The sequence below is a fragment of the Hipposideros armiger genome, unplaced genomic scaffold, assembly GCF_001890085.2.
Source record: "Hipposideros armiger isolate ML-2016 unplaced genomic scaffold, ASM189008v1 scaffold_66, whole genome shotgun sequence".
Lineage (NCBI taxonomy): Eukaryota > Metazoa > Chordata > Mammalia > Chiroptera > Hipposideridae > Hipposideros > Hipposideros armiger.
In genome coordinates this window covers 2777527-2801478 of record NW_017731416.1, presented here as the reverse complement: position 1 = coordinate 2801478, position 23952 = coordinate 2777527, and the positions used below count along the sequence as shown (strand labels likewise).

At 53.1% G+C, this 23952-nt stretch overlaps 1 protein-coding gene across 1 annotated transcript in view; it reads right to left on the bottom strand.

The window, feature by feature from the left end:
• The window catches only part of FSTL4 (follistatin like 4), a 414473-nt gene that overhangs the window by 105536 nt on the left and 284985 nt on the right, over nucleotides 1-23952 (bottom strand). The window contains exons 5-6 of the mRNA XM_019642158.1: nucleotides 13868-14061; nucleotides 10299-10422 (exon numbers count right to left, since the gene is read on the bottom strand). Of these exons, the coding sequence (XP_019497703.1) occupies nucleotides 10299-10422; nucleotides 13868-14061 (318 nt within the window). The remainder of the gene's footprint in view (nucleotides 1-10298; nucleotides 10423-13867; nucleotides 14062-23952) is intronic.

The following is a 23952-nucleotide window of genomic DNA, read 5'->3' as shown; positions in this document are numbered from 1 at the left end:
CAGTGCCAAGGTGCCCCATGTTTTATAGAGTGATAGCAGACCACTTAGTGGTGGTGGCTAAGCCAGTCAGCAGTCTTCACACATCCTCCCCTCCCCATAGCCCACAGGCTGCAAAGCCTCGGGATTCACTAAAAAGTCTGTGCAGATGAGAATGAAACTGATTTCCTGCTTGTACCTCTGCTGACTCCAGCCTGTGGTTCAACAGCCTAGTTACGCATGTTTGTTTGTCCCACGGGTCCCAGGATGACAGCAGCCGTCACAAATTTGGAGTCCCCAGGACCTGTGTGAACTAAATGGGAACTCAGGGCCCGAGGCATATGGCCATTAGTAGGCTTGCCTCCTCAGATTCGGAACCTGGGCTCTTCCATCAGTGGGGAGCACCTCCCATGTTCCCACATGACTGCAGAGGGCCTCTGAATCCCACTCTACCCCTTGACCTTGGGCCTGGGAGTCTGCGGGAGGCATTTGGTAAGGATTGTCAGATGCCATAGTTAAAGGGACCTAAGACTGGCTTTGAACTATCCGGCACAAGGCCAGCTTTTAGGGGAAAGTGAGTCCCACCAGGACAGCAGAGCGTGAAAAGAAGCATGGGTGGGAGCCAGCCAGCCTGAGGGCACCTTTCTGCCAACCCAGAGACCCAGCTAACCCAACACTCCTGTAGAACCATGGTGGGCTGCTGACCAGGCTAGTGCCACATGTGGCATCAGGATGACCCCCTCCCACTACCAGAGAAAGCCCTCCGGCTGTTCTTCATCATCTCTGAGAGTTGCCACAACTACTCTGAACCTTTTCTCTTTACTGCAGTTAAAAAAGTTCTAGCATGGTCTTTAATCCTTTCAATAAATGTTTAGCAAGCACCTACTATATCACCTTATGGAACGCTCTAGGCTTCTCCTCTTGCTCCCTTGTCCTCCCTCCAGCTGGAACAAAATGCCTCAGGCGGTAATAACCTTGCCTGCTCTCAGCCCGTTTTCCCTTTGCCCTTTTGTGCCTCCTGGGTTTGTGACTGCCTTGTCCCTTGTGCTTCTGTCTTTGTTCGAGCACTCTTGGTTCCATGGCCGCTGCCTATAGTTCAGTCACCTACCATCTTCCCTCTCCTCAGCCTCTGCCGAGAGGGAGGACCTGGGAGGGGCAGGGCTCTGGGCCTTTGGGACTCGAGAGTCACTGAGTCGCAGTCCTGATAAGGTAAGAACCAGGCGCCAGCAGGAGCTGCTGGTGCACAGGAAGCCTCAGATGGGTCACCAGCCTGTGGTCTGGGGTCTCCAACTTGCCCCTCGTGTGCTGCTACCCCAGTGCCTGCTCCAGGCAGGAGGCAGCAGCTTGGCTGTGCCCTGCCCCTTCCTTCTCCTCTCCCAGGAGAAGACACCGCTGTCTATCCGGGTCCTGTCTGTCCCTAGGGCCTGGCTCTCCAGCCACTTCCTGCCAGGCCCACCTTGGTGCTGGGACTTCTGAGTGTCCCCCAGCCCTGCATGTGGCCCCCATGCTGCCCACCCAGTTAGTCGCTATGCTGATGTGAGTGGAGCATCTCGCACGCTTCTGCCCCCAGCTCCTTGTTCCTTGTGTAGCCTACAAGCTGGACCTGCACAGTGGCAGCGGGTCTTGTGGATACAGTCACGGAGGCTGAAAGACGGTGGCTGAAAGACGGTGGCTGGGGAGGAGGGAAAGACCACAAGGCAGAGGACAACTGATCTGTGCTCCAACAACCCTTTCCGGTACATACAGCCTTCGGCTGGGCTCACCCCTCAGCAGTACACCGGGTGCCTTCTCTACACCTCAGAACACTGGGGGTCTCCAGGTGCCGCAGAGCCCACACAAGCTACCTGGGTCACACTGTACTGAGATGTGGTCACTGCTGGCAGGACCAGGAGGCAGTGGGGCCGGGGTGCACCCCTGCATTGCCTTCAGCTTGCTCTCTAGGCCCTCTTGCCTGGAGACTGGGAGATAACCTCAGCCTCTGAGGAGCCCCCTGGAGACCTGGGCTCCGGAGGGCTTGGCCATTCACAGCCCAAACTTTCTCAATGCTCTACTGCCAGGGAGCGAGCTTGGAAATCTGTTATATGACCTTCAGTACTTAATTGCTTGTTGAAGTCCTTTGAAGTCCTCACAAAAGCTTTGCAAAACAGATATTTACGAGGACAACACAGTGCTATCCACATAAAAAGCTGACATTTAAATTGTTCTCATTTTATATCTTTGCAATGAAATTCTTTGTCTCCTCTGCAGCCATTTCTGAGTATTTACTAACATTCAGAAAGCTCTCTGTTCCACGCAGAGTTTCCTGTTTTTCCGGAGCGGGCAATGTGAGGCTGGGCGGCGTGACGCCTTGGTCTCTGTCCTGAGGGAGCGTTGACCAGGAACAGGGAGGAGCAAGGTATCCAGCCACTCTGCCCCGGACTCTCCCTCCAAGAGGAGGGTTTAAAAAAAATATCACCAAAGCATATTCTAATGAGTTTTCTTTGCAATTTGTAGACAATAGATTTTCAATAACAACCTGTAATTAGTTCATTTTCTACTATTGAATTGCTCTGCACTGAGGCCATTGACAACCTCCAGCTGGGATCTTTAAAAATGGAAAGTGCTTGAAGGCTCAGCTCCAGACAATGGCTTGAAAGTGCTGGGCCTGACAATGCAGCTGTTAGAAGCAAAGCATTGGAGATGGGCAAGGGGCATCTGGGTTTGAACCGTCCAATAAGAAAGGGACAGAGGGTGTGGTGGTGAGGGCCGGCAAGCAGTAGTTCTGGCTCAGAACTGACCCCTCCGCTGTGTCATGCGGGGTGAGATCATCCCAACCCAGAGCTCACATGCATGGAGAGGGAGGGGCGGCCCCCTTCCATCTGCCCTGTGAAGGACTCATTGAATGCCCCCCGCCAGAGACTGCCAGTGGCTTCCCAGCCCATCCCGCATGCAATCCAATAGAAGGTGCAAGTGCGCTTTCAGCAGGAAGGACTGCAAGGACAGAGTCTGGCTCTGAAGCACAGGTTCCTTGAGACCTTAGCCAGCAGCTCTGCTCACTTTTCTGTCCAGACAGTCATCACTAAAAGGGGCTTCCAAGGCCAAGTCCAGCTCTCCGGCTGATACCAGTGCCCTCTGCAGTGACTTGCCTGAGCTGGCGCACCTGCAGTGATGGGGCCTCATACTCCCCAGAAACCCCTACAAGGCTGGCTGGCTGGCTGGGGAAGGCCTCCGCAGATCTAGGCTGTCTTCTTTCTGCCCTGGAGGACTCTTGGTCAAGTTCTGCCCTCTGGGGCCCCACCCACCAGCCATTCTTCCTTGTGACAGCCTCCTCACTCACTCAAGCCCTTTGCTCCTAAAGAGCCACACCCTTCCCCCACTTGTCCGGGTCACCTTTTTCCTCATCCTTTGCCTGGGTATTCCCAACCCGATGTGCAGGCCTCATCTCAAATGTCCCTTCCTGACCTCTCTGGGGAGAGTGGGTCCCCCTGCCAACCCGTACTGTATTTTCTGTCCCAGCTCCTACTTGATTTATTTGGTTGCTTTTCTGTTTCCTACCCGCCCTGCTGCCAGAATGAAGTCCCATGTGGGCAGGGCCTGCTCGTCTTGCTTAGGGCTGTCACCTGCCTGCTGCAGGCCATTGACTGGGCCCTGTGCTTGCTGACCTGATGTTCTCCTCCTCCTAAGCTCCCAGCCTCAGGTGCTGAACCTTTCCCCATGTGTGCTCCTCCCCCCGCCGGGCCAGGCTCCTCTGAAACGTTCTGGTTGACCAGCCTGCCCCTTACATGGATGCTATATCCCAAAAGAATGGGCCTGCACCTCCCTGCCCAGATGTTCTCTGTCCTTACAGAGAGGCTGGCCCACACCAGCTTTACAGCAGACCTGCCTCACCTTCCCCCAGTGACCCAATATGGTGCTGCTTTGCTTCCTTGACTATTTCTGGCACTGGCCTGAGTCAGGGAGCTTGGGTCTCTGTGCTCAGTGTTTTTTCTCAAGAAGCCTGCTCTCCTGGCCTGCCAGGGCCAGCTTGGGGGACCTTGAGCTGCCAGGGTCTCCAGTTTTCAGCAGGGAATGTGGTGGCAGAGGCCCCAAGACCCTGTGCTGTGTGGTGTCGAGCTCAGTCTTTGTGATGTGGCCATGGGGACAGAGCAGGGGCTGTGCAGGTGTGCTCCAGGTTCTCAGGAGCTGAGCTCAGAAGAAATACAAACCCACACTCTATGCTAATGAATTATTTCCCAAGGTGCAGGGCTTTGCACAGAAACATCAAAGCCAAGCACCAGCTAAGCCTGGCCCTCTCGCAGCCAGCATCTGCTGCCTCCCCTGGGGATGCAGACATCGGACCCAGACACCAGAGGGCTGGGCCAGACTGAGCAGGAGCCCTTATCTCCACACACAGTTGTCAGAGGTGGAGGTAATTCAGCAGGGGCAGGTGGCCTAATAGCCTAAAAGAACACTTATCCGAGGAGGCCTGAATGGCCAATTTGCAGCCCTGGGAGCAAGATGGAAGCTTTATGGGACAAGCAGCTTTTGTCTTCATTAAAGGAGCATTAGGCCCATATAGGCACCAGGGGCTCAGCTCACACCCCATCACTATCTAGTGGACCAGGGACTGCATGTCTGGACTGCAGGGTGCCCTCACTGGCCTGGTCCAGCTTGGCTGGTGCTTCCCTGCCAGCGTCCCCATTTCCTGGGACCCCCTGGAGACATGCAGAGGCCCTCTGGGACCACTGAGACAGTCACATTGTGTTGGACCTCTGCTTGTCAAGTGCATTTCTCCATATACTTCATCCCTTACAGGGAAAACATTTACCAAGGGCTTCCTGGGTGCCAGACCTCATGCTAGGCAAGAGCACATGGTGAGAGCATGGGCAGGAGAACACTGACGTGGCACAGAGTGACAGGGGCTGGGAAGGAGGGGCTGTGGAGACACAGAGGGAAATCTCCACACTCCATCACTGACCAACCCTAGGCAAGGATCATTCTCATCACTTTACATATAGTATCTCATTTAGTCCTGAGTAACCCTATATGGTGGTGTAGCTGCAGAACCAGCTCAAACTGGCCCTATCCTGTCAGAGACAACAGAACAAAACTGCGAGTCATATAGCTGAAGCATACGCAGAGGAGAAAATGTTGCAAATTACACCTGGAACCAAAGTCACTTTCTCTCCCTCTGCCACAGAACCAAAAGACCGGGACATGACCATAATCCAAATGTTGGAACCCTTTCAGGAACGAAGGGTCCATTGTCTAGGAAGATCTGGTATTGGAACCACTTAAATCCCACCCTAAACCCTCCACCGGGGACACAGATTTGAGCCTTGCCTCCTGTCTCCTTGCCAGTTGACTTCACAATAAAGCCTGTTCTCTTCTAAAAAGCCTGTGCCACAATATTGGCTTCTAGGTGCGCCCGGCAGCGAGCCCTTGCTCCGTAACAGTGGTGATTATGCCCATTGTACAGATGAGGATCTTGAAGCTCAGCTTAATCTCTGGTAAAGAACTGTCCTGGGTCACACAGCTAGTACGTGGAAGAATGAGGATTCGAACCAGGTCTGACTCAGTCCACACTCAACCATCAGGCCACGACCTTGCTACTGTGTAGAGGTGAACTCAGGACTGTGGGCACACAGAGGAAGGTGTGTGGGGCTTGGTAGAAGGAAGAGAGATTGAGGAAGACTTCCTGGAGGAGGAGACTATTGAGCTGGGATTTGAAATTTAAGAAAACCCACTGTGGGGACAGTGAGAGTCTCCCTAATGGAGAATGCTAATGATGAGCTGCAAAGTGTGTTGAAGTGCATGAGAAGTTTCCAGAATCAGGCATATGGGTTCAATCCTATTTCTCCTACCTGTTGACTATGATTTTGGGTTGGCTACTTAACTTCTCTCTTTCAGTTTCTTCATCTGTAAAGTTGGGACAATACACAGTGCTGACACATGATAAACGTTAGGTATCATTTTACACGACTCGAGTATTAAGAGCCCATTACTAACTAAAGCGATATTGACAAACAAAATCATTCAGATGGCACAATGACTTTGCCTTCAAGGGCACATAGCAAGCTCATGTGGGAGCTTCCTCGAAGCCCCATGATTGAGAAATGAGGAGAAAGTATCCCCATTTCTGTCTTTGGGAGGGGGTGGTAAGATTCCCAGCAACTTCTAGTTTTCAAGTTGTCCTCTGGCCACTCCAATTTAACTGTTTTATGCCCTTGAGCAAATGAAGCACCAATGGCAGTGAATCAGTTTTTGGCCATTTGATTGTCAAGTCTTGCGTGAGGCAACCGGTTTTACCTTTTGGGCGAGTCATCACACCAATGGTCCTGGCCTCAGCCAAAACAGACACTGGCCCACATTACTTGCTGTTCACATTCAAGAGCTAAACAAGTTCGGACAGAATTTTTGATAAGCCCCAAGCTATCTGAAATATTGTTACTCACTATCCCAAACTCAGGAACCAAATGCAGGATAAAGTGGAATCCTGGCCATCTAAGCTCCCTGTCTGAACTCACCCTATGCCGAGGGGGAGCCCGATAGGCTGGGGGAGGGGTGCTTGCCATTGTTGTATCTTGCCATTCTGCTCACCGCAGGGCGGCTGTGAGGACTGACTGAGATAACCATGGTGTCTGGCCTTTGCCAGGCATTTTTCATTCTAGAGGATAACGACATAGTACCATCCTTTCATTTTGTAGCAACAATGGCAGAAAAACAGCTGTAAATTCACCAGGTGACCATTTCATTGGTTTCACAGAGTTGCCCTGGATACAGAGGTATTGCAATCATCAGATGAAATCCGTTTTCCTTCCTGCTTGCCTGGAGCTGAGGGCGGGTGTCCAACCCACACAACTAGTTCCCTGCTGTTCCCCGACACGGGTTCTTCTGGACACAATATATCTGTGATGCCAGAGCCTTCACACGTGAGGCCCTCCATCCTGCACTGCTAGCTGCTCAAACCCTTCCTCTGCATCCAATACATTGCTCTCACGGGATTAATTAAAAGGACAAGTATCTTTCTAAAAAGCAGAAGAAACTTGTAATGAATTTAAAGCGAGAGAAAAATCCTCATTTAAGCAACATGTTTTCCCCAAGATCCCAGCCCAAGCATTCAGAAAAGTGTAAAAACATGCATTATTGAAAAGCTTTTTAAACGAGCAACTTTTAGATTAATTTATTGTGGCCGGCACGTATCTTGCTCACCAGTGACCCTGGGGCCTGGGTCTCTGCCTCAGAGCAGGCACCAGCAGTTCTGCTTGTTGGGTGGGGGAGGAGGGATGGGGGAGGGGACGTGCCGAGAGCACACTGTGCCTTTAGTTCCCAGATCAGTCTGTGATTTGGAAAGCCAAAAGCAACTTGAAGAGAATGTTTAGGTGATAAATGGAGGAAGAGAGGGAAGACACCCTCATATTTCACTCTTGTCACTGTACAGAGACAGGTGACTGGGAGCCTTAGCTCCATCTGACAGTTGGAAAAAGACTGAACTGACTTCCATGGTTAAGAGACCTGTCCTCTGCTCTCCTCCCTGGGGAGGGGTCACCAATTCTGCAGAGCGGGGAGGATGGTACAGCCCCACCATGAACCTGCCAAGCTGAGCGCGGGCAACCACCAGTCTTGGGATTCCTGACATCCATCACCCTCAGCCAGGTGCAGACAGTGTCAAACACATCTTCTCATGAATGGCTGGGCTAGCTGCACGAGAAGATGTCATTTTGGAGACCTCCAACCCCCAAACTGGTTTTTAGAATCCACTTCTCCAGGGAAAATGTCCCGAACCCATCCTTAAATAGAGCAACTGAGTCCATGCCAGGCTCATCCCATGGACCTCATCTTGCCTGGTACCCAAGGACCCTGGCAAAATAGAGACTAGAAAATAAAATCTTAACGTCTCAACCTTTGCCAGCCCATCAGCTCCAGTTTTTAAAATGTTGTTGCTGACATGTTTGAGCTATTGCTTTTTGAGTTGTAGTGAGATTTCTTGAATGCCCATTGATTTCTGGGTAATAAGTTGTACCTGTGTGTCTCACTTCAATTACCTATTTAATATTCACTGAACCATAAATCCATTCCCAGAGCTCTGGGATTCAGTTTCGAGTTCCTATGACTTTGAAAAACCATTGATCCCATGTGCTCTGAGTTGCCACATGTCAGGCCTTTATAGCAGGTTAACTCATTCTGGGGCTTCCTAAATGTCTGCGAGTTTATATTTTATTGCATATTTATTATTTGGGTTGGGCTGTGATGAATGGTTTGGCTGTCTGGTTCAAAACAAGTCCATTTGCTTAAAAAATGATGATGGGAATGCTTTTCAAATAATCTGGGAATGAAGGAAACAGATACCACGTTGCCCTTCAGGAGACGTATGGCCGGTGGTGAAGCGGTGATCTCCCTCTTCTCCATGGGCAGCTTGTGTTTGTCATGACCTTCATCAGGGAGGCTTTCTTTCCTCGGGGAAGCAGAGATGCTTCCGTTTCCTTGAGAGTAAAGCAAGTAGTGTCCTGTTTGGCCTCCACTGATTTCCGGGAACAGAGCCCATGGAGCGGAGGCTTCTGTGGAACAAGGGACCAGGACGATGCCTGAGCAAGTACCATTCTGTGCTTAATGCTGCCACCACGGGACACTTGAGTAGTGATGCCTGGTGCGCCCCCAAATTCTGAAGTCCAGCCTCGGCCCCTGGTTCTTAAAATGCACCAACCTTTCCCTTCATAGCTCCTTTTGCTGAGGGGCCTGAGCCCAGAGAGCACTGATGGGGATGTCTCAGAAGTGTCCCCAGAACACTTGCTGCTGCTTTACTGATAGGGAGAGGGGGGCTGCTCTCCCTGTCATTCGCCCTGACCATGCCACTCTTTTCTTGTCCAGGTTCTATGGGATTGAATCATCAGGGGGTCTCGGCGTGGGGAAGACGCATGGAGAGGATATTGCAGGAGGTGGACTCTGGGGACAGGAGTGGAGTGGAGGTCAGTGCTTACCAACTGGCTCTCCAGAGTAAAAAGACCCCCTACCCCTCACAGCATTTGTATGGTGTAAATTTCTGTGGTGTAAATACTCCCACCATGGCTGATTGAAAGCTATCAACTGTTTGTTTGCCTTGCAAAATTCCTGAAAATCAATAACCGGCTCTCATAAGCTAGGTGTAGGGAGCTGCGGATACTTCCACACACTCCAAAATTTAGAGATTTATTTCAGGGAATAAGCTCCTTGATGCACAAATCAATCCCCCCCTCCCGCCCTCCCACAGCAGGCTAAGCCATCAGTCATTTACACCTTATTCTGAACTACTGTAAGCAGACATGAGTGTTAAGAGTGGGCAGGGAGGAGGAGGATGGGGAACCATACCAAGTCAGAGTATAACACGCAGACTCCTGGAATTGGAGGTTGGACTTTGGTCCCTGGCAATAGGGATGCTGTGTACTGGAAAGGCACCCCCTGCGTCAACCTCATGGACATTTCCCGCAGGAGAGAATTGCACTTGTTTCTCTCCTCTTATGTCATACAAGTGCCTATTCTATCTGCACAAGAGTCCTTCTTGCCAATGAAGCACAAGGACTCCCTCTCAGGCTTTGTGAACGTTTGGAATAACAACCGCACAGAGATGTCAACAGGAAGCAGTAACACCTTTCTGAAAAGTGGGATCCCAGGTAGAGATTCCGGTTGTGTAGAGAATGCCAGGATCTGTGACTCAGAGGCTCAATTTACAGTGGGCGTCTCACACCTACTTCCCAAATTCCAGGGCCTGCAGGTCAAGTCCAAGGTCACATCACATAGGGCACACACATTAGCTGCTTTAAGCAGAGCCTGAATGCTGTCTGACACAAAGGGGCTTCATCTCTTCGGGGCCAAGAATGTCCCCTCTTGTTTTGAGCTAGGGCCCAGCACAGCCCTTTCGTCTCCCCACTGCTGAACTCTGTCTGAGCTCTCTGATGAAGTTCCCTTTCCAATCTGGCCCAGCCTCCAGAACCCTCCTGCAGGGTTTGTCCCCAGGCAGGGCTCCCCAAGGGGGCCAGGCCACAGCCCTAAAATCTGCTCCCTCCATGTGCAGTCTCAGACTCCCCCAGGGGTGTCTGGCGGTGAGCTACCAGCCTTGCTTAAATCACAGTCCTGGGTTCCTCAACCACAGTGAGAAGAGCCGTTATCCAAAAGGAACAGAACGAGCCCCCTGTCTCCCCACCCACTCGCCTTTACCCTTTTCTTAAAGCTCAGGCTTGTTGCAAAACAAATCCAATTGCTTTCATCTATAAAAGAAACCAACCTTGGAGACAACCGAGGACGGACCCAAGGCCCCGCCACATTTAGGTGCAGGCATGCCTGTGGACACAGGCCCGTTCGCCCAACAGCCCAGCTGGGCCCTGACTTACGGAAGGCTGTGTAGAACTCGCGGAGGGTCAGCCAGCCGTCACTGTTGTAGTCGTCAAATCGGAGGAGGTCGCCCAGCAAGCACCCTAGGAAGTCCTCCTCCAAGTCCTGCTCCTTCAGCACGTGCTGCGGGCGAGGAAGGGAACAAGGCCGGAGCCAGGAGTGAGCTCAGAGCTGTGGGCTTTGCTGGAACATGGTTCAGGCCAACTGGGGCTGCAGTCACTGGCTTGAGGGGCAGGTGAGAACTCCAGTGACAGCTTAGTGGGCCCTGGAGAGCACAAGACAAAAACTTTGGTTTTGTCTTGTCTGTCCATCCCATTTTATAGATGAGAAAACTGAGGCTCAGAGAGGGGTGGGGACTTTCCTAAGGTCACACAGTGGTAGGGGCAGAGTTGGGATTAGTGTTCAGTTGTGTCTTCTTCTCATCTGGGTAAACAGACCCCAGACAGTCTGAAGTGAGAAGGATCCTTGAGGCCATCTGGTCTACCCCTTCCTGCTGGTGAACAGAGAAGGGGCCTGATCAAATGAACTCAGCAAATAAACAGTGGCTGAACTCGGTGTGGGAACTGAGGTCCCCTCGCTCCCAGCCATGTACAGCTGGGAGGTCACTGCTCCATCAGTACTTCCCTCGCCCCGTCCCCCATCAGTCCTTACCAATCTCAGGGCTGCACCTCCTAGCCACAGCACATCCCCTAGAAGGGGGCAGCTGCCATTCTACTGACCTAGGTCTGAGCCTCTGCCTCTGCCTGTCCTGTCCTGCCAGGGACACACAAACGTCTACCCTTGGGACTCTGGCACGGGGGCCATGCGTGGGCCCTTGTGAATTTCTCTCTGGATGTGGCCTGGGCCGCAAGGCACAGAGGCCTCCCCAGCATAACCACCCATATGCCAAACGGTGACTAAGGGTAGAAATTCCAGGCACCCTCACTCAGCTGGAGCCAGAGGCTGGTGTGTCTTGCAGGGAAAATGCTCAGAAGAAAGGAAATAATTTGATTTTATTTTTTGGGGGGAAGGTGGACAGGAGCATTTTCTCTTTATTTAACAGTCTCAGCTTGGCCTGATATATTAAAGGCAATTTAATGTGATAATGTTAAAAAAATGACCCTTCACCCAGCAAGTAAGAGTGTTCGATAAAAGGGAGATCAACCATAACGCCCGAAATCAATCTTCCAGAGATGGAAATTTCCCTTTGTCTATTTCTGCATTGGAAATTGATTAACTTTTCATAGGACCGACAAGTTTTTCCGCAACGTCTTTGATTCAGTGTCAGGAAAAGGCCCACTTGAGCTGGGCTCTGCTTGGCAGATTTATGAAATGGACTTTAAATACATTAAATTTTAAAGAGGAAATCATAGTCCAATTACCATGCTTGTTAATGGCTTCAGGTGCCTCAGGGCACATCTCTGCCAGGTTACAGCAACATGACCAGGGAGGTTCTGTTTACTTGGCAGCGACCGGGGAGCCACATGGGCTTGGGGTGCCGAGAGCCCACAGCTGCCTCTGTCCAGGATGAGCCAAGCCACCTACCCTGTAGTGTGGGGCATTGCAAGACGGTTCTTCCTGCCGGGAACTATAACTAACAGGACCAGGGCTTTTCCCCGAGCAGCTTGGGTCATTTGTGGGCCCTCGGGCTCTTAGCCACAGCTGGGGGCCTAGTGCTGCTGGAGGTGGTGACATGCTGGCTGGCATGGCTGAGATGGCATGCACCTGGGAGACTGTGGGTCGCAGGTCTCCTGGGAGGCAGTCTCTGGATAGACTTGCATTGTTGCCTAGGTGTGGGTGAGCAGAGTAGGGTCTGCAAGTGCCTTTAGAGCTGTGGTTCCCAGCACGCTCCCTGGAAGCGGGCTCTGGGCTGGCTGGAGTAGAGGGCTGTGCGAGGGGGACCTGCTTGGCAGAGCCTCTGGGTGACTGCTCTGTACTCAGGCTTTGTGGGCACTTGCTGGCTCCACAGACCTCAAGAAGAGCAGGTAGATTCCCCTGGTAGGAGCCATTCTCCTCCAGGGAGACCCCTGTGCTGTGATGAGAGCAGGGGGTGCACACCAGCCCACCTGGGCTCATCTTAGCTCCATCATGTCCCAGGTAGTGAATGTAACTCAGGCTGGATTTTTGGAATCCTTGTGTCCTCATCTAAAACAATCGGTGGGGTGGAAAGAACAGTAGTGCCTACCTCAAAGCAGAGAATGGCTGAAAGATTTAAGGAGGAACTCATAGGAATAAAGATGACGATGACATTGATACTGACCACTGTCACCTACTGAGCATACACCATGTGACAGGCATGGTGCTGAGCACGTCACATGTCTTAGCTTGCTTCACCCCCGATGACCCTGTGATGGTCACAGACAAGAAACGGGGTCACAGTCAGGTGAGGGTGTCTCCCAACACCCACTGGTGGTAAATGCTGGAGGTGGGACTTGAGTCCAGGCAGTCTGACCGTAAAGCCTGCATTCTCAGCGACCACACTACACAGTAAGGAACTCTACTGTGTTTGTTACATTGCTGGCTTAGTGCCAAGCACACAGGAGATGCTCAGTAAGTGTTAGGGCACGCCCCAGCCCAGCCCTTCCTGATGACATGGCCACAGCTTTGATAAGGTCACCGCATCATGTGAAGGGTTTCTTTAAAATGGCATCAAAGGCGAGGACTCATTTTTATTCTCTGTCCTCTGTCCCTCCTTATTATCAGCCGTGTCCTTGTTGTCAGGGCACTCTGTGGTCTCTGGGGGGAGCTGCCCCTGCCCAGCACCCTGCTTGGGGAGGTTGACCTCGCCTTCCTTGTAAATCTTTGCACCTGCCTGGTGTGGCTCCAGGGCCTCAGGCAAACCAGCAGAGCAGCAATGCAGGCCCTGCCAGACCCCCAGCCCCCTTCCTGCCACCAGCACCCAGAGGTTTTCCGTGCTGCTGGCAGTGGCTGGGCCCCAGAAGGCTTCTTCCTCGCTTCTCTCTGCTGCAGGTGTTAACAGCCCTCACACCACCTCGTAGCTGGACAGAGGGACACCAATCTAAGTGTCTCTCAAATGGAAGAGCAGTGCTTGAGGGTGGACACAGGGCTTCCTGAAAGCAGGCAGGCTAGGGTTTGGATTGTTAATATCTGGGTACTAAAGAATGGTGAGATCCTAGGGGAGGGGACTTCGGGACGCCCAGGTTACAGCTCCAACCATGTTTGGTGGAAACCAAGCCTGCTTCTAGCCGAGGAAAATAAGTAAAGGGCTCAAGGAAGGAATAATTTATTTCCTCATGACATCGGAGACCAGCCTCTCTGAAGTGTGTGCTTTGCCAGCTAGCTGCGCGTGTTTCAAAGCTTGTTTGTAAATATTGGCTGAATGTGGCTGGTGGGGAGAAGACACTTGACACTGTTTTGTTAGTAAGAGATGCTCAGAGGAGTTCAATGCGAGCTCTCTGGCCCCGAAGAGAAGGCTTTCTCTTGCAGGAGAAGGGCCTCCGTGGTGTCCTGGTACAGAGACAGTTACAAACGACTCTCCTCACATGGACCTCCCTGCTCTCTTCACTTACATGCTAAATGGCAAACTGAATTCCTCTGTAATTCGATTTTTACTGGATGCTGCACTCACCTGAGCTAATTCAGAGCTGTTCAGGTGGCCATTACCATCTGCATCCAAATCCTTAAACAGAGATTCCACCAGGAGGCGCTTCTGGGAGGCAGGGTCTTGTCTGCTGTCTCCCTCTCGGAGTGGCTGCAGGCGGGTCTGGAGCGCCAGAAGGACATTCTTCAGGCGGGCGTAACTGGCCATGGTGCATGGGTCACCTGGAAGAGAAGATGAGGTTATTGCCACAAGGCTCCTCTTTGGTGCTGAGAGAACGTCCGCCCCATTCATGGGTGACTAGGCATTTACTGTGTGTGGTGCAGGGCGCCCCTGGAGTGGATGGGACCTGTTTGTCCTTTTGCCCACCAATCCATCTCCTAAATACTTACTGAGCACTGAATACATGCTACACATGATGCAAATGCTGGGTGGAGCCTGTTTGTCCATTCCACAGGTATTAACTGAGCACCTACTACATGCCACACATAGAGCAACTGCCAGGTGGAATAGGGAGTTGTCAGGGGGGAATTCACAGCCGTAGCCCCACAGCGGCTTTAGGAAAGCCGGCCCCAATTCCATTTTGTAATAGCTTGTCTTTGCCTTAATCCTACCTTAAAGGCTGCTTTTGAATACTTGGCCTCGTAGATTCAGGAGTTTGAGTTAACAGGACTAATAAGCCCTGCTTAAGTTAATTAGGTACATTCCCAGAGCTGGATTACTTTAAAACAAACATGTGTACGCAAGTCTATGACCAAGAAACAAAGGGAAGCTTTACGAAATTAACACCCAAGTGCACACAGCAGCTCACTCGCGGGCCTTTAATCACAGGCATGCTTGCCGCACAGTATCAGCACCACACAGAGCTTTGGCAAATGAGGCCTGCGATGCTCTGTGACATGACATACTTGATCTTGCTGGTGGTGGGCCACTAGGATAAACACCATATGGACACAGCCTGTGTAACAGGGGCTGCAGGGCTGTGAGCAGAGCAGGAGAGCCCTGCCAGGCCCACTTCCCCACCTCCCTGGGGGTGGAGTGCTTCCTGGGTCTGGCTAGGCTGAGTCCTGGAGAATTGAGTTTGGGCTCCTCCCCGTCCATTCCGGGTGGAGGGCCAAAGCAATGCTGGGAATGGACTGTCCGAGCCCTTGAGCACGTCCCCTTAATTCCGAGGCTGGTTTAGGGAACCAGAGAATACCTCGGGGTTGGAGAGTCACTGTAAGGCAGGGCTGGGGAGCACCGACTCAAGTCCACTGGGTCTGAGTCCCAGCTTTGCTGCTGCCTGAATGTGTACCTTGGACCAGGTGCCTCAATGATTTCATCTGTGAAATGGGGAGATCACGTCCTCCCACAGAAGGCTGTTATGAGGATTAAGTAAGAGACGCACATAAAAGGCTGAGCACAGGCTTGGCACAGAGTAAGCGCTCATCAAATGATAAGCCCTTATCATTATTAGAAGCACATTTGCTGAACAGCAGCAAGCAAGCAAGCTATCTAGTGGGGGAAGGGCTGATGGGGAAGTCTGTCTGTCTGTCTCTCCCTCCCTCCCTCCTTCCCTCACTGGATAAGCCTGGATGGCCCAACCACTTTCTCTTGTGCTTGTTTGTGTTTCTAGATTTTCTTCCAATTTGGGGTCAATTGATTCTTGTCAGAAACAGATGCCTGTTACCATTTCCTCCTGCATGTTTATTTAGAAAAAAAATCAATTTCTGTGTTCAATATAATCAAATCTATTTGTTCTCTGGGAGTCTTCATGCTCTGACAGGAATGGCTCTCACATCCTCCTAACCGTGCTGGCACCCTCCTTGGCCTGGTAGGGTTCCATATCAGGGCGTGCTTAGGGCCACCAGTTGGCGAACCCAATTCTCAAGTCTGGTTAGCTGCACAGTGTTGAAAATAGTGGCCTTGTCCCACTACAAAACCACTGGCACCCAGGGGAAGATATGGCCACCTGCTGGGTTTTTCTTCTTCCTGGGCTTAGATACAGGTCAGTTTGGGGAAAAGAGAGGAATAGTTTTGTCCAAAGCTTGCCCCCTTACCCCCAACAGGGTGAAACCCAGTTCTGGAAAATGGACCAGAAGTTGGGTACATGAGCTAGATGGAGGCTCTAGCTGAAGCTTCCCATCTCTGGGAACGTGACTTCTCATCTCTGTGTGGAGGGACCTATCCTGGAGGGGCCCTCAGGCTCTCCTGGGGGCAGGCGTTCATGCCCGGATGCCGTGAGGCTGGTATACACAGCAGATGGATGTGGGGTCAACAGGAGGCTTGACTCAGAACTGCTAGTGGACGATCGGGCGCCTAAGAACACATCACAGCAGGGCCACCTGAAGGACGGGCCAGGAAAGGTCAGATGGGCAGAGATGTGTCATTCCCGCTGGTCCCCCCGCCCCCCACCCTTCCTCACAGACGTTGGTGGAGCATAAATCTCTGAGCTGCCTGCTGCTCCGGGCCAGAGGTCTGCAGCTAGACAACACCTCCCATTGGCAGGCTAGGGGAACCATCGAGGTGGGTCCTGTCAGGTGGGCCGCAGCAACACCCCCCAGGATCTGCCCCTCCAATCATATCCCTACAGTTCACTGTGAGTTCACAGGCTTCCGGCTTCTCCATGCTGGCAACTGCCCAGGACACGTCTCCTGGTCAGGAAGTTATGCACATGTCTAGACATCAACCTAGGGGAAAGGTGCATCAGTTTCCGGGGTCAGCTCTCTGTGCCCTTGGTCTTGCCCCCTACTAGGGCCTACACCGGCCCTGCTCCTGACATCTTTCACCAGCATTGACTTACAAACCCTGTGCCAGATTCTGGGCGGCATGCTGGGGATAGGATGGCGGGTCCGGTCCTGGGCATCCAGAGTGCCCATGGAGGGGGAGCTGACAAGGCTGGGGTGAAGGAAGTCTCTCTAAGGGAGGGCCCTTCAGGATGAGACCTGCAGGGGGAGGGAGTTGGGGGAAAGGAGGCAGAGGGGGCAACATGCAGGCAGAAGGGGTCAACATATGCAGGAGCAAGTGTCAGAGTGTGTCTGGAGGCCGTAGGAAGCTGGTATGGCGGGGCTGGAGAGAGGCCTGGAGAGGGGAGCATGACGAGGCTGGAGGGAAGAGAGGGAACTGTGGCAGGATGCCAGGTACCACAGGGCACAGTTTGCAAAACTTCCTTTGTCCTTCCTTTCCTTTACTGAGGGCCCTCACCTTGCTGGGCCTGTGCCGGACATGGGGGTCCTGAGATGAATGGAGGGGCTTGGGGAAGAGAATCTTAAATCCTTCTTGACCCAGGAGCAGTTGTGCTTTCCATGAGTCTCAAGAGAGACTTGACCTAACCTCGAATGGTTAAATCATTGGCCCAATATTATCAAGCTCCTTTAGTAGCTCTGGGGAGTCATGAGCCCCAGAGGGAAGATGCTCAAATGGTAGCATTTCCACACCCACGCAGATGGTCACTTTAGATTCCAAAGTCCAAACTCTCTCACTGGGACACCCTTTGGGGCTTCAGCCCCTGCAAGGACTGCACTCTTGAAAACTGACCCCGAGGCAGGCCTTGGTTCCCAGGATGCACAGCTTTCTAGCAAGGCATGTAAGAGTGGTGTTTTACCAAGTCACAGTTTTATTGTTTTCACTCACAACACCCCTGGTTACCCTGTGGGGTCAGATAGGAGTGTCTCGCCGAAATGGGCGGCGGGTATTGGTGAATCTGTCAGCCTGGTCTATAGCTAAAGGCTCCGCACCCTGCTGCCCGTTTCAAACGTTTGTCTTATTACGAAAGAAATGCATGTCCATTGAAGAACCCTTGGAAAGTGCAGAGGAGTAAAAAGAAAGAAAAGAAATCACCCACACTGCCTCTCAGAGCCTGACCAGAGGTGAAGCCAGGCCCTTGGCACAGGTGACATTCAGCCCCTGACCAAAGGAGCTGAGACCTGGCCAGCGAAGGCCTGGCCCACACAGCCTCTGTTTTCTGAACTCCCTCCTTCCCTTCACAAGTTCCACTCAGTATGGGCAAGAGAGTGCCAGTGCCCAAGGCTCGGGGTCCTTCTCACTTTCACACAGGTCACCTGTCCCCCAATCCAGCCAGCCCACACAACAGCTTTAGCAGCACTGGTCACTGGCACATGCTCCTGCCCATGGGGGTGGCATTTACTGCTCCCTCCCTACAGAGTGGTCTTCACCCAAACCTCTGCACACTCACACTTGACTTCATCTTGACTCTGCCCAAATGTCCCTGGCACTCCCTGGGCCCTGCTCCTGATTGGGGCAGGCCTAGGTCCCAGGGGGACCCCAGCCCCTTTGCAGGGAAGGCCCCTGGAGGGGGTGTGGCAGAGGCTAGAGGACCACAGCACTGTTCTCTGGTGTCCCCAAGCAGAGCCCAGTCCCACTGCCAGGGCCTGTGCAGCCCACCCCAGAGTATCACAAGCTTCCTCACTCGTGGGTCCAAAGGTGGCGGGACTATCAGAGAGGACTCTGGAGAGTGGGATGCTTGGATATGATGTTGAGGTCTGTGCCTTGAATGAGGTCACCAGGGGCTGCCAAGCTGGGACCCGTAGGGGACCTGCTACATGAGTTGGCAGCACTGACAGAATTAGTACACATGCTTGGAAAGTCATTTAAGTGTTTCCTCTGTGTCTTGGTCATTTCCAGGTAAAGAGGAATCTGTGTGTTCATAAATAATTTTTGTGTGTGTATCTTTTTGGTGACTTTAGCTCGATCCAAAAGCCTTCTGATGAGGCTCGGGGAAGTCTAGGCAAGTCCCCTGCTGACCCATATGCTCACTGTGTTGTGGTTGCTGCTGACACACACCTGTTCTGGGCCTTCGCCCATGCTTTCTCCCCTCTTCTTTCTCCAGCCCAGCTCAGCCCCCTCCCACTCACGCACATAGAGCCACCTTCCTCCATCCATCTCACTCTCTTCCCGTACACAACACTGTTCATGAAGCTTTTCCTCTATTTGAGTTCCTGCAAAACAGCCTCTGAGACAAGGATCTAGGGGTGATTAGTATATTTGGAGGTGATTCTAAGAAGCGTGAGGAAGGAATAGAGACGTGAAACTGGGGAGGCGGAAAGCCAATCAAGGGTGGGTTGCCCCCGTGGGCACCTGGGGCTCAGTCCCACGGGGCCTCAGAGGGAGTGTGCCAAGCATGCCTCTGAACTGCCCCACGGAGGTGTGAGGGGGCTGGTACGCTCCCACCCTCTTCTACCCCTATTGGCTGAGAGTTGCTCCTGGGGGCATTAACCACTCCCCTGCCCTCACCCAGCACTTCTAAAGTCCCCAGATGAGGACCCAGCGCACTCCTGAGGCCAGAAAGCATTTCAAGCTGAAGATGCAGGTATCTGAGATTGGATACTACTGATGAGTGTTATGGGGACTTGTCCACCAAAGCTGCACGTAAGCTCTGGGACGGACTCAGGGAGTCTGGATGGTATGTCATCAACATCTGCTACATCCTCTCCATGGGGCAAGTTCTAAGCAGGTGGGCTTGGACGAGACAGTTACACACATAGCATTAAGGGTTAAATGCTTGTTGAATGAGGTAATTACTGGGTATGGGGAAGAACTGAGTCCTGTGGCTCCAGGGCAGACTGTCATCAAGACTCCAAGGTGACAGGACCACCCTGTAATGATCTCGCCTGGGTCCTAAGGTAGAGGTGGACTTCTTCATAGGCTGCTATGTCTACCTGACACCAACTCCACTAATGACAATCACTGCAAGGCTGGACGGAGCACTGGACGGGGAGTCAGGAGACCATCGGGCTCTGCCTTTGACTTGCTGTGAGACCCTAGGAAAGGCCTTCACTGCCCTGCCCTTCTGCCTCCGCTTCCTACCTTAGAATGGGGTCAAATTAGCCCCTTCCCGCCTTACAGGGTCATGACATTAAAGGAAACATGAGAGGACTTTGCCAAGTCCAAGTGGTCAGCCAGGTCTGCGGCTTCTCCTGATGAGACGGGTTTGATGTCCCAAGCAGCCGGGCCGTGACTCATTTGTCATTGTCCTCTTCACCAATGCCCAGCAGCTGGCACAGGTGGCCACTGTATCAGTGTTTGTGGAAAAACAGGTTTCCTTCCTCCCTTCCCACCGCCCATGGATGTTACTGCCCTGGGGCCTCTCAGGGAGGGAGGCTCATGTCCTGGTCAGCCTGATACTGACAAGCACCTCTGACAGGTCCTTGGAAGGGCCCAGCCACCTTCCTGCCCACCTGGCCAGCCCCTGGCACTGGCCTCAGGCTTTCTGCCAGCACCTATGTGTGGGTCTCCTCTTGCTCCCAAACCAGGCCTGCTGTGGCAGATAAAATATTGATCAGCCTGCTGAGGAGCCCAGAGTGGGATCCTATTTTCATGTCAGAACTTGGTAATGAACTACATTTATCAAGCCCGTTCTCCATGAGAAAGGTCAGCCGCAGATCTGGCTAAGTTGTTATGACACCTCATTAATCTAGTTCCCTCAATAATTGTCCCTCTTTGAAGAGTCTAATGTTCTCCCATTCCAGCCACACTCCCTCCACACCAAGGGAGATTATTATAGCAGGAGCACAGGCACATCCGCATTTAATTTTTTGAGTAGACAGAGATAGGAAGCGGGTAGCAGCCTCTGGAATTAAATGTCCATCAAAGGAACACTTTCTACTGCAAAACAAAGGGAAGCAAAGGAGACATTGTGACTATTCTATCAGCCACGTGCGCCCCTGCCAGACCTTGCCTCAAAGGGACCATCTCCACTCTGTGGTAGGTGATGCTTCCAGGTCCAAGTGTGGGTGGGTCTGAGGACTCCAAAGAGTCAAGAGAAGGGGGGTTTGTACAGTGGGGGCAAGGCAGTGGGAAGCTCAGGTGCTGAGAGTGAGACTGGCCGTGTGGGGAAGGCTCCTGACGGAGGCCCAGGTCCTGGATACAGGATGCAGCTGGCGGCAGGTGAGGGGAGGCTGGAGACACGTGGTGCCAGGGAGGGAGGATGGTCAGGGAGACGGGAAGGGGGCAGTCTCTGCCTGCCTCTTCCGCTCTCTCCCTTCCAGCTACCCTTCACCATGTCCTCCCTCTCCAACACGCCATGCCCGCCTCAAGAGCCCCCTGGGTGCTGCCCCCGTTCTTCACCATCGTTGCACATCGCCCAGCCTCCTTCACTGATTGTCAGTCTGTCCTCTCAGATCGGGAGCCCCTTGAGGCTGCAGGCTTGCCTTGCTGCGGTGGAATCCCCAGTACCTGGTCCAAGCACCTGCACGTAGAAGGTGCTCATTAAACGTCTGTTGACTGGATGACTATGGAACCCCAGGTGGAGAGAGGCAGCAGGTGGGCTCAGAGAGTGGCTGCAGCCCTTCCCTGAGGAGGGCACAATCCCAGCTACCCGGAACCACAGCGACCAAGGTCTGGAATCTGGAGGGTGCTGGGGACCCATGTCACCCATCATGTCAGCTCCAGGCCTGGGGGGAAGCCGTGTGGGAGATGTGGCATGGTGGGGCAGCTCCACAGTGTGTACATGTAGCCATGCTCAGACGTCCACGCTGTGTTGGGCACGGATCCCACCTCACCCAGTGGGGGCACCCCAAACCTGCAACAGTGGCCCTATAGCACGAAGCCTGCATGGCCTGGCTGGGGGTGGCGGCGGCAAGGTGGTGTTACCCTGCTGGATGCTGGGTTGGATAAAAGTGGCTCATTTGAGCCTCCTCCGGTGGGCACACAGCACCTTGGGGACTGCCTCTGGCGAGGAGGGTGGTGGAAGTTTCTGCCCTCTTGTTCCGCCATTGCTGGTCAGGACAGTCCTGCAACGAGGCCAGGGGTAGGCTGATGCTTGGAAGAGCAACCTGGGTGGGGAGGCCTGAGGGTGAGCTGGGACACAGCACAGTTCTCGGAAAGGTCCAATCCCGAACCAGGGCTCTGATCAGTAAATGAGCACACGCTGCCCCTGGGGACCCTCTGTGCTCCTGGGGAGAGCTTTACACACAGGCAGAATTGGGGGTCGAGGTGCGTGGGGTGAATCCCAAGGGCCCTGTGAAAACCCCAGCCCCCGATGGCCTCCAGTGTGCTGGCAGTTTCCTCACTGGGACAGCCCTGCACTTCGGGAGTCCCCTACAACCCCCAAATTTACTAGAGAGGGGACTGCAGGATACAGTCTATTGCACACCATGAAGGAACTCTTCTGCTGTTAGCAGAAGCAATCCCTTTTGGGGATGGGTGTGGGGGAAGGAGCAGGGGATGAGAAGAAAAGAGCTGGGGTGGGGGCTGGTGAGTCATGCTCTTAGATAACAACTCCCGGGGTGTGGGCAGCTCCCTTCCCAAACCACGCATAGGCCGTCCCTTCAGAAACCACACAGCAACCACCCATGCGTGCAAGCCACACTCACTGGACTCCTGCCCTTCTCACCTGGCAGGGGACCCAGACACTAGGTTCAGATCCTGAGACCTTCACCTGGGAGAGCCCCCAGAGGGCCCCGAGGGAGAGACCCGATGTGCCCGTGGTCTACTGGGTCTGCTCAGGGGCAGGCTCCCCTAACCCCTGCACAAAAAGTAGCCCTGGTTCCCACACTGCACCCATCTGGCCTGAGAAGCAATGTCACTTGCCGTTTGACAAAGCTGCAATCTTTACCACCAAAGCAAAAGCTTGGCTTAATCGTCTGGCACCGACTTCACAGCCGAGCGTGGTTGTGTTACACAGGCCTCAGTTGCGATGTGTCATTCTGAGGTCTATTTTGAAACTGCTAAGCTGTGCAAAGAGCAAGAAGCATTTTACTCCCAGATCTAATTTATGAGCTGCCGTAACTTTACTGGAGTTTAGCTTATGAGGAACAGATGTTTAACTTGATGTAAATTCATGAACATTAACAATCTTTCTGCTGCCATTTCTGGGAAAATTCAATTAACAGTAAATGCCAAAAACCAATGGGTTTATCTTTAAGATATGTTTTCACTAACATGATATAGTTTTACTGACAGTATTGACCAATCCACAAAATTCTGAAAATTCTAGGAGATTGTTAAGCACACATGATATGGTCTCTTCACACTCCCCAAACAGACACAAACAGGTGTACTCAACGTCATGTCGCCTGGTGATCCCCGGCTGGCTGTTTCTTGGAGCAGATGGGTCACTGCTGCCCACACTTGATCATCATGGGGAGGTGTTCATGCCACTGGCTACTCCCATTACCTGCCAGAAAGCCAGCCTGCATTTTGCTCCCAGGAGCTCTGCTTCTGAAATGCCCTTCCTTCAGATCTGACTTTTCTGCCAAGGTCCAGCTCCAAGGAGCTGCTTCTGTCTATTCCAAGCCACATGCTCTGGCCCCCGGCTACTTAAGCCTTGAGGAGATGCCTTTGTCTCTATCCTGTCTACTCTAAACACTGGGCCCCAGTGCCTTTGCATCTCCAGCATGAATGTCTTCACTCTCTTAGAGAACCCAGCCACAGGGACCCTCGGTGGACACTGTCACGGGCCACAGGGGCACTGGTGAGCTCTTCCCTGCCCACAGTTTTTCAGTGCTTGTCCTGCCTCCTGCCCCTTTCATCCCTCTGAGCTCCAGCTGGGTCCCCTTCTCCCTCGCTAGTCCCAACCTCAGAACCAGTAATGGGCCCACTCACTGCACTCCTTAACATCTTCTTATCTTCCCAGGCCCTCAAGGGGGCCTAGCATCAGGCTGGCCAACTGTCCTTGGTCATTGTCCTCTGCTCTTTTCCCTGGAGGGTCCTATTTGTCAGCCCATCTACATTTGAATGTTCTGGGTTCTGGAATGTTCTGGAAGATACAGGGCCCACTTTGGGCCCACACAAAGAATCTGCACACCTAAGGCTGCACATGCCCTACAACCCTGCCTGGGCCCCAGCACACACACCACGCTGACCACGCCTCCTGGGGCCCAGCACACACACCACGCTGACCATGCCTCCTGGGCCCCAGCACACACGCCATGCTGACCACGCCTCCTGGGCCCCAGCAACACACGCCACGCTGGCTACGCCTCCTGGGGCCCAGCAACACACGCCACGCTGACCACGCCTCCTGGGGCCTAGCACACACACCACGCTGACCACGCCTCCTGGGACCCAGCACACACACCACGCTGACCACACCTCCTGGGGCCTAGCACACACGCCACGCTGACCACACCTCCTGGGCCCCAGCACACGCACCACGCTGACCACACCTCCTGGGC